General features: G+C 35.6%; 1 protein-coding gene across 3 annotated transcripts in view; it reads right to left on the bottom strand.

Annotated features, from left to right (window-relative positions):
- Nucleotides 1-11,089, bottom strand: part of LOC123564545 (ras-related protein Rac1-like) — a 32,666-nt gene extending 21,577 nt beyond the window's left edge. The window contains exons 1-2 of one of the 3 annotated variants that reach the window (XM_053537162.1): nt 10,950-11,089; nt 10,217-10,288 (exon numbers count right to left, since the gene is read on the bottom strand). In XM_053537162.1, coding sequence (XP_053393137.1) covers nt 10,217-10,288; nt 10,950-10,987 — 110 coding nt within the window. In that variant the 5' untranslated portion in view covers nt 10,988-11,089. The remainder of the gene's footprint in view (nt 1-10,216; nt 10,289-10,949) is intronic. The other 2 variants (XM_053537159.1, XM_053537158.1) reach the window with 2 other exon arrangements.
- Between the last annotated feature and the right edge of the window lie 249 nt (nt 11,090-11,338).

Here is an 11,338-nt window from a genome sequence, read left to right as displayed (position 1 = left end):
GGGCGGAAGAAGAGGAAAATATATTCGATCGCTGTTAAATATTTTGTATGTTTCGAGTCTTTCAATATTAAATATGGCGGTATCAGCAAAATCATTTCCTAGAGTGGTCAAACTCAGCTGTGCCATGACTATGGAACTTGGTATTTATGCTATTTGTTGTTGTCTTTAGAAAAAGAAACTTTTGCCCGAAGTACATAATACACGTAGTCGACAATCTAATTAAAACCATCTCCTATTAATGTTACGCACATTGGATCTGAGGACAGGCTCTTGCTGTGGAAGTAGAAGTTTAAGAAAAAGTCTAGATTTAACATGGGATTCCAGTAATTACGTACGGATTTAGAATTCCAATAAGATAAGTAAGCTTATATAAACACACGAGAATTAATTGTTTTTCCTATTTTTTCCATTCAAAATTGAAAAGCGTTGTAAGGGATACCGGCGTTAAACATCCTTAATTAAAAAGCTTTATATTCAACCATATGTGTTCTTCTGTGGTGTGTTGGACAAGTACGCAGGATAATATTTATTACCGCAGCGGCCCGGGTTCGATTCCTGACCCGGGCGTGCTTTTTCTTAATTTCACATTTTTAAAGATAGTTTAGAAACAAAATCTCATGTTCTTATGCTCAGAATATGACGAAACTTTTATTCTAAAGAAACATTATTTTAGCCAAATCTGAGTCCAGTCTCTTTTAGCCAAACGTTTGCTGAAACGAGTCGTCTGACTAGTTAAAAAAAAATGTCTACAGATCTAACTTTAAGGAAGGTCGAGAACTTTAGTCAGATTGCGTAGTCGATTACATAAATACAATTACACCAAAAAGGTATATGTTATAGAATACATTATTTACTTCCTTCAATCTTCAAATAAATGAATATCTATTCTCAACTTTATGTACTCGGGCGAATTTGCCTACTTCAATGATCACTAAGTACCATTATGTCTTCGCCGGAAAGATTTGCGATTTTCTAAGAACGGAAGCCTTCGAAAGACTTAAAAACAGTTGTCGAAACAGCCTCATTTTCCTTTTGTTCCTTTCTCCTTTCTCCTTTTTCCGGTCAGACCACTACGATGATTATAATGAATGAAAAACGGGAAAAAATGAAAACAACAGTGTTAGTCGCATTGTATGCATACGAAGAAGTACTCAAAATGGGTCGCACATATATAAATATGTGTGTGTATATTGCCATGAGACCCCTTGTGGATAATAACGGTAGATGCGCGTCTGCTTACATAAAAGTTTTTAACAATCTGATCATCTCGCAATAGACCTCTGACGTAAGAAAGTGCCATACTTGACTACTTTCAGTTACATGACTGTAAAATGGCAGTCGCCATGCGACCCGTTGTGATACTATATGATTCATCAAAGGTTATCATCATTTGATTTGAATGGGCATTTTAATTAAAGATTGTATTTTTTTCTAGTCTTGCAGTGATAAGTTCACTTGAGGATAACGGTGCCGCCGTTTGTATTCACTGCAAATTAAGCATGTCCCCTGGACCAATGAAAACTCGCCTTATCGTCTGTGGAAAAAACGCGCGGGAAAGCTAGTAAAAATCACATGTTTTGTCTGTGCCAATTAGTCGAAACGTGGGATTCCCCGGGATTTCAGGTCCATATTTTCATATGTAAAATATTATTTGGTTCACATGCAAGCTATTTCTTCTTTTTTTTAAAGTTCGAATAAACACATTTACAACTGATATAGGAGATCAAAGGTGGGTGTTGTTCATCTATTGTTTGAATTCTGCTGACCCGCGAAAATAATTTTAAATTATATCGCAATACATATATGGTCGAATCGATAGAGCGAGACAGAGAAGCAGAAACACAAAATTAGTTGACTTAGGACGAAACACGAAAATCTCGTGAATGTCATAAAATGACATAACAATAAACCTTTATCAAAGACGTTGACAATTCGAGGCCCGTCTGCTAAAATAACATTAATGCGCACCAGAGTATTGTGTTGTGACTATTCAACTGCATATGGCCAGTTTTTCAACTCTAGCACTAAGAAAGGCTTAAACTAGTATTAGTTAAGCCATCGCTCAACCTTGTTTTCTAACGGATTTTTACTAATACTCGGCGGGTATATTTGCGATGTATTAGCTAAACCTTGGTCACACACTATGAACATGTAGATACAGTCATCGGACCGTTTCGCAGTATTTTTACATATATAAAACGTGTTACTTTGGTAATTTACTACTTTCGAAAAAGAAATTCTCATAGAAGTCATAGAAAAATACAAAGACACATTAACACATAAAAGCACTAGCGCCCGTCTAATGAATGAAAAAAAATTGCTTGGAAAAGGTGAATTTAATTCAAGGTAAGACTACAAGCATTCTTATGTTTGCTCACTGTCTTATTGTTTTCATTATTCCTAAATGTTCCACCTTCCATGTACAAAACACGTGCAATATGCACTTGTTATTAGGAATGCATTTGTAAATTTAAATTAATAGTATAGGTACTCAAACTGCACTGAATTTCAAAATCCACATGTGATTAAAAGGAGACGTATATATGTAGACGTGAGTATCCATGTGTTCAACTACATATTTTTGCGTTACATGTAATTATAATTAAAAACATGCACTTATATATTTATGCTTGCACGTATATTTTGAAACGTGTATAAACGTAGCGAATTTAGTAAAGTTAAAATTGAAGAGTTGAATCTGTTACATTTTTAGCCGGACTTTTCGAATAAAAATAGAGCTTTTGCACTCGCCCCAGCGTCAGCGTCAGCGTGGGCGCAGCCGTTGTTTTAAGTTTTTATAAAATAAAACATCTCTAATACTAGCTTTGCTGAAACGAAATCTATCCAAAAGTCCAAATCGTCGTACATAACGAAAGGGTTTGCTCAGTCCCGTATCATTCCCTCCCTCCTCAACATTTCTGCTTTAACTTCATGCTGGAAATTTAAATCCATGTCTAAATATTCCGCCTTCATCTTTTCTTAAACCACCTATGCCCCAGGTTTAAAATAACAATAGAAAGATAAGCCATTGCTGACACCACTCAAAGTAGAAAAATCCAATCGAAGGTTTAACTTTTGTCGAGTCCCGTTATTCACGTGCTGACTTAAGCGCTGTAAATATATCCGACACGGCTTAAGTCGGAGCTTAAGTCTTTACTTAATAGTTGAAAAACTGGCCAATAGAAAATCAAGGCTTGATTGTAAAGACACAACTGAAGAAATGGGCCTCATATACCCTGGGTTAAATCCTAACAGTAAATATCACAGTTTTAAGCACGCCTGCACATGGCGGGCAAGAAAAGCATGTTAAAGTATCACTGAGTTTTATAATATACCAAACTTATGTCTTTAATGTAAATAAGCCGTTTATCTTTTTTAAAGATATTTCTTGTTTCATTATGCGTCTGCTTAGTGTGTGTCTGAAACAATTATTCTCTTTAAAAGACATGCCTGCAGAGGACATAGAGGAAGATGAAATTAGGAATCGAAAATGATAATTAAAACCAGTATTTTTGAAGTTGATATTTGAATGTATATTATATAATTTAAAAGTTAAATTTCTTCTGTTCGTTCGTTAGTTAGTTCGTCACAACGTTAACTTTTTGCATGAAGGTACTTTACTCGCGAACCACTGCACCCAGGACCTTCAAACTCCATGTGCTGATAGTACTTATTGAGTACACCACCCCTACTGACTTTAGGGTCACCAGGTCAAAGGTCAAGGTCACAGGAGCCAACGTTAACTTTTTGCATGAAGGCACTTTACTGGCGAACCACTGCACCCAGGACCTTCAAACTTCACGTGCTGATAGTATTTATTGAGTACACCACCCTACTGACGTTGGGGTAACCAGGTCAAAGGTCAAGGTCACAGGGGCCAACGTTAACTTTTTGCATGAAGGCACTTTACTCGCGAACCACTTCACCCAGGACCTTCAAACTTCACATGCTGATAGTACTTATTGAGTACACGACCCCTACTGACTTTGAGGTCACCAGGTTAAAGGTCAAGGTCACAGGGGCCAATGTTAACTTTTTGCATGAAGGCACTTTACTGGCGAACCACTGCACCCAGGACCTTCAAACTTCACACGCTGATGCTACTTATTGAGTACACTACTCCTACTGACTTTGGGTCACCAGGTCAAAGGTCAAGGTCACAGGGGCCAACATTAACTTTTTGCATGAAGGCACTTTACTCGCGAACCACTTCCCCCAGGACCTTCAAACTTTACAAGCTGATAGTATTTTATGAGTACACCAACCCTACTGACTTTGGGGTCACCAGGTTAAAGGTCAAGGTCACGGGGCCGACGTTAACATTTTGCATGAAGGCACTTTACATGCGAACCACTGCACCCAGGACTTTCAAACTTCACATGCTGATAGTACTTATTGAGTACACCACCCTACTGACTTTGGGGTCACCAGGTCAAAGGTCAAGGTGCTGCGGGGGCATTTGTCACCATTAGTGACAGCTCTTGTTATCTATTCTTTTCATTACAGTTAATCATATTCTAATTTCCAAAAAATATGACTTAAATCTCGAGGCGTGCAGGTTTCAGCTGTATAATCTTTTACAATTATAGTAAAGTATGTTCTATCAGTGACAAATTCCTGGAGGTCATTATAACTGGGGAATTCCTTTACGTGGATAAATAAAATATGGGTATTTTAATAGTAGCTTGATCTGGGATGCTGTATTCGGCTAGAGTGGATTTTGCCAGAGCCTCATGTGATCCGGCCTTGCAAAATCCACGACAGCCGAATATATGACGGTCACCCTTTTGTTATATATATTCACATTTTGTTTGTTGAGTTGTTATCAAACGGAATCTTCAATATTTATCGATGTTATTCTAAATGAGTGTAGTGCATTCCATAGAACTATGTCAAGTCATGTGTATTAAATGAAAGTTTTCCGACAACATACAATACAAAAGGTACAATACACATTATTTCCTAGATGTTCGTATTTACTTGTGGAATACAAGCATTTTTTTGACAGAATTTATATAGGTATCAGATAATGTATACAGTTAATTGGACTACTTTGATTTCTTTTATAGAACAAAATTTATAGGAAGAAATTAAAACAAAAATCAGGTCAGCTGACAAAGATGCTTGAAACACATTCTTAAATCTGCTCCTCTATGGAAAATGTAAAATGTAAGGCGCAATATCTATAATGTTTGAATATTTGTTAATATCATTTAACAAAACTGGAGTTTATAAATGTGAGGACAAGTGTCAGATCAGAACTCAAACCTGAGACCTCCCATAGTATTGTACTTACATGTATAAGGTGCTCTCACGAATATATGATACAGATTTCTAATATGGTATAACCACATTAAATCTACAACAATTTTTAAAAATGATAGTATAAATTTACTGTTCTGATATCATTGATTTCATGTAAACAAAACTGTTTATATAAGTTTGTATGGAAGAATAAACTAACAAAATAAGAAAGCAATACCCGTTGTAAAGTATATCAAATGTGCTATCTAAGTTATTCTGACCTCTTGTTTAAGTATTGGCATACGGAAGTATGCTAAGGAAAGTGGAATACTGTACAACAATGTACATAACAGATTTTGAATATTGATCAAAAGTCAGCTTTATCTCATAGATCTGAACGAGTTTTTTCATCTCCTGGCTTCAGTAGTGCTCTTCAGTATTAAGACGTATTAAGACGAACACATGAATGTCCTGTTACCTTTTCGAGCAATTAAGTGAATTCAAGGATGAAAGTAGCATTATTGTAGGTGTACAAATTCACATCCTGAATGAAAATCATATTAGGTTTGGTGACTCAGATACCTTTTGAGATATGTCCTTAATAAAACTTTGGCAGGTGGAGCAAAAACACTGACTGTACTTTAGTTACTTTTTCGCAATTCGCCGTACAAAAACCGACTGTTAAAAATACGGCTGCATGGTACGGTGATTAAGTGATGATGAACAAATCAATAGAACAACGTATGATTACTAGTTGTGATACTTTTTACATTGAAGATGACGTCAAAACTGCCCTCCTCCCACACCCCGAATTTCTTCCAGCAGCCCCTATGTCTTATAAATAGTTACTTGTTACGTAAAGTAATGAGACAAATCTACGTCATGCGGTTCATTTTATCGATCAATTACGATGTTTATAACTTATATCTGGCTGGTTTATATAAAGCATGACTAATGTACATGGATGAAGTGGACGAAGTAAAGCCGTTTTCAGAGAAAATGAACTTGATGTTACAGAAACTGTTCTTTTGCCGCCATTATTGATGTTGATGTCATCGACCCTCGCCACTCTTAACATTCAACCAAAACAAATACATTTTACTCTCTCAGTTTCTTTCATCTTGTGTTTCTTGATAATATAAAATAGTATCTTTACCAACTCCGCACCCGAGGACTCATATCCCCAACCCAAGGTAATATGAACGTTGTTTAGTCTTTCATTGCCAACAAGTAACATATAACCGTATATTATCATACGTCTAGATTACTAAGAACACTGTCCAATTACACTTGCCTGATATTTGTTTTTGTTATCACGTCATTGACCTGATAACAAAAACTGACCCCGCCATATTGACGGACTGTTTTTACACCAGTTCCATTCCAGATTCAAATTTGTTATAATATCCAGTTTTACTGTCGCAACAGATTCTGTAACCTCACCTAGTCCTTAACTCTGCTTGCCTCCACGGTTACCGCACAGACAATAGAACTTAATGACGTCATTGTGTAACGTTCATCATGACATCACAATGTTTACATGGGCCGATTCTTGGAAAGATTTGAATACATTAACTGAGATTATACTAATGTGCATTCTTGATGTATGCCTAGTTTAAGGCATTTTTATTAAGTAAAAGCAAGTGTTTGTTTAAATTGAAATTCGTGGTATAAATGTAGATACTAAAGGCTCTTTTACTGAGTCTGGAACTTCAACTGAAATTTTCAGCGCTTGGGACATGTGGTTGTCTGAGTAAAATTGTTTAAACATGTGGAAAAAATGAAAGTTCTAATTTTTTCACGAGAATGTTTTTGTGTAATTTTAAATAGGTAGGAGTTTATATTAGAGTTAGTTTTTATGAGAATATCAGAAAGTCAATAAACATTGTTTAAGTTGAATTCAACATTGTTGCAAACTTGTTTGTTAAGATGTTTCAGGAGCGGATTGATTTTCAAACCCGTAAAATCTGATTTTTTCATTTTTGCTTCAGAAAACAAGTTTACGAAATAAGATGAGACTATATGGTGTTCTTGGCAGGTTATATGAGGAATAACAGACTCATGTCTTTAGAAATCAATGTCAATTCGCTATGTGACAGGAAATCCGGGAAGGGGGTGGGGGTGCAGGCACCCGTGTCCAATGGACGCACATCTGGTTGAATTATTAAGTGGGTTAGTCTCTATGAAAATTTATATATCATTTGACCAGGTTAATTTAATGACGATTTACATTGAGCGATTGTATACGTCTGATTTTATAATGTACAATTATATGCGTAAAACCTTTGGTTTTGCTCCATACAGGTTGACTCAAGCGCCCTCCATTGCTCTTTCTGTTTTGATGTGCAAAACAATGACTTTGATTAATTTTGATATAAAACTTATACATCTAACTATCACCGCCACTAGTGTTATTTCTGCATACATTGGTAGCCTGTATGACAGTGACGGAAACAGTTCCGGCTGGGTTTAGTTACGTCAATTCCATTTGGACGTCAGCCATGTACTTTCACTGGTACTCGTGGAAAAGGATCTCTTTAAGAGCGAAATGATTTGATTATGAAATATGAAACCTTCCGAGTATTTAAAAGTTTAAGTGATGTAAGGTCTCTAACATATTGACACAAATAAAGCAATAACATCAATACATACGCAATTTTTATTTATTTCTATACCGGGTAATAGATAATTGACAATATCATCAAACTACCATGAATACACAGTAACAAGATATTTTCTGTGAAGTATATTGTAACTCGTTTAAAACATACATAAAAATTCTTATCAAACTTCGTATCTACGCACTCGTTGAAATAATATCAGCGATTATGCCTTCTGCTTTTAATTATGTCGGTGCGAAGTTCAATCCAACAAAATAAATGAATAAACATTACCAAGTCCACCATGTTATCACTGATGAAAAGGCAAATTTAATTAACCATTTATATGTAATAACGTAAACAGTACTAAAGAAATAAAGCACTTCGGCTGTAAATAGATTTCAATGAGTTTTCTCTGCTTATGTGTAATACTTAGATGTTGACATTTTCGAACTCTTACACATGCATACATATTTCCTACTTAATACACTTTTTAAGCTCAACTGAAATAGTTCATGGTGAACTTTTAGTATATGTTCATGTTGTGGCGTCCATCATTCTGCGTAAGAAGTTTTGCTTATTATAAACATTTACTATCTCTGAAAATACAAACTCCTTGCATGTACCGCTCTCAGGTTTGTTAAAATGTTTTAGCCTGACCTGAGATAAAAATAGAACAAAACGATTTTTTAATGAACTGCTTGATGAAGCGTTATCAAACTTAGCGTATAGCATTCTTGTATGGACTTGTGTGAAGTTTGTTCTTCTTTTTTTTGGATTGACAGAGAGTTAAAAAATAAAAAAAGATGTTAAACACCCTCTTCACAAGAACATGTTATTGAACTACTTCATGGAACGTAAACAAACTTTGTCTGTATAGTCCTATCTCAAGTTGTTTTCAAATTAAATGGTCCAGCACGACCCCTTGTAGCGGCCACTAGAGCTGAAAATAATTACAATTGTTAAACGATTTCTTTTCATGATTTAATTGATTGGTCTTCACAACAGTTGGTCTGTAGCATCCTTGTATGGTCTTATTCTAGCTTTTATAAATAGTCCAGCATGGCCCGCATTTTGGCAAAAGGAAAAGGCGGAAAATATTTGAAAGACTTTTCATGAGCTACATGTGTCTTGATATATCTTTGACAACCATGATCTGTAGCATCCTTACATAGACAACTCTCCGCATTTGTTTGTCAAACGGATCCGCTTGACCACTTGTACGTCCTACCAGAGGTTCAAAAAGAAAAGATTTAAAACAATTTCTACTAATGAGCCTTAATGAACTTCTTATTGTATCTTCACAAGACTAGAGCTATAGCATCTGTGTGTTCACTCTCTTTTGTTCAGATTTCTTAACAACTTCAAATATTTCTGTCTTGCTACGGGAAACGTCTGTCAGAGCTTAAATTGAAATATCTTAAACCAACTTCTTATGAACTTAAAGGCCCAAACTTCAGCGGAAGTAGCACTTAACAACTTTATGACTATAAACATACTTAAAAAGCGACAAATTAAGATCACGACAGCTAAAGTAAACATACTTTCAATCTGACTAAAGTACATCTCCTATTACGCTACGCATAGGATCTGAAAACGACCTATTCATTGCCTCGTTCTGACGGCTCTTTCGCTAGCCAATCAGAGCCTAGCTTACAACATCTTGCAAATCTACATGTAGCATTGACTTTTGATATTTACAATTCTTATGTCGTAATGTATCAGATAGCCGGTTAGCTCAGTCGGTAGGCCACTTGCTTTGTAAGCGAGGGGTCCCGGGTTCGAGTCCTGGAATAACCGCATATTTTTCTTATCCTTTGACAATCGAACAAGTCGTCTGATTGGATAACATAAAAATAGCAATAATGGAAATCCAAAATATACAGAAGACGAATGTGAATAGGTCGTTCTCAGATCTTCGTTTAGAAGATCAAGTACTTTAGTCAGATTGAACATACTTTTATGATACAGAATCGGCCAAACTTTACGTAAATACAGGTTTATAAAAAAATTCGTCAAACATATGCTAACAAAGATTTGATAGATGTTCGGCAAATGCATGTCTGGAATGAAAAGTCTTGTACTGTGATCCTTGCTTCAAATATTACCTTGCCAACATTGAATACATAGTACCTGAAGCGGCTGACATACGCCTTATATTATTCAAACTGAAATAGTGTCCGAGGTTGACGTATGTATAATTACAAGTACATTCATAATTCAACATAGCTATGTCAGAGACTAACCGTTTTGTTATCGTTGATGTTATCAAATGTTTCCATTTTGAAAATCTCAAAACATTTGCGTTACATGAAAAGACTACGATTAAATAAATTTCATTTCCGAAAGTAAATGTTAAAATGTGCACTTACACGTCTGGTAAATACTCTCCTGGAAATGCATTTTCTGTAAATGACAGTAGCAGACACGTCTTTCCAACATTCCTTAAAACGGAAACAGGTAGATATTCCAAGTATTATTATATTGAAGAAACAAGGTATTATTTCATTAAGTACCGCCTCGGTAGCCTAGTGGTAGAGCGTCCGCTTCGAGTGCGGGAGGTCGTGGGTTCGATCCCTGGCCGCGTCATACCAAAGACGTAAAAAATGGTACTAGTAGCTTCCTCGCTTGGCGCTCAGCATTTAGAGGATAGTACTAGGACTGGTCAGCCCGGTGTCAGTATAATGTGACTGGGTGGTGTATCATGTCATGTGTCTCCGGCGTGATATTCCAGTGAGGCAGCACTATAAAGTTGAGCATTGTGCTCACTGCTACAAGTAGACACCGTCGTTCATATGACTGAAAAATTGTTGAGAAAGACGTTAAACCCGAACACACACACACATTTCATTAAGTACTTGCCATTTTCGATTCGTAATTTAATCATGCAGATTACAACGCATATCAGTCACAAATAAAAAAAACCGTATAAAAATAAAATAAAATGTTTAAAAGACTTCCACGACGTTCGTTAAGAAATTGACAGAATAAACTTGTATTTATATTTTTCTCTCCTGGACATTTTTTTTAATTCATTCAAGACAAAAACAACTAGTATTCCAACAAAAATCCGGTTAAACTTTCTGTTCATTGAAAAATACTAACTTGTCTCCAACGACAACACATTTTATAGATGATTGCATTTTATGTCATTAATCATCACGTTATTTAATCTGTAGTCAATTACTTCAAGTTTAATTAAATCGCACTTGAGTATATTTGGCACTTGAAACTACAAACTATGTATTTCATCATTTTCAGTTTCCCAATCAATATTTATATTGAGTATCTAGCGTAAGAATTATTCGCATACTTTACATACTATTTCTGAATTTAAGGACGGTTAACAGTTAAAAGTGGTGTAGAAAAGGACACGTTGCAAAAAAGAATAAAGTTTAATACAATTTATCTCAACAGAGAATAAAGAAATACAGAAAAAGTCAATACAAATATTATTACATATGGCCATTTTTCTACTGCTAGAAATAATTCAA

This window comes from Mercenaria mercenaria, chromosome 2 (assembly GCF_021730395.1).
Source record: "Mercenaria mercenaria strain notata chromosome 2, MADL_Memer_1, whole genome shotgun sequence".
NCBI lineage: Eukaryota > Metazoa > Mollusca > Bivalvia > Venerida > Veneridae > Mercenaria > Mercenaria mercenaria.
Note: the sequence above shows the minus strand (reverse complement) of the source record. Positions and strands in the feature narration are given on the sequence as shown.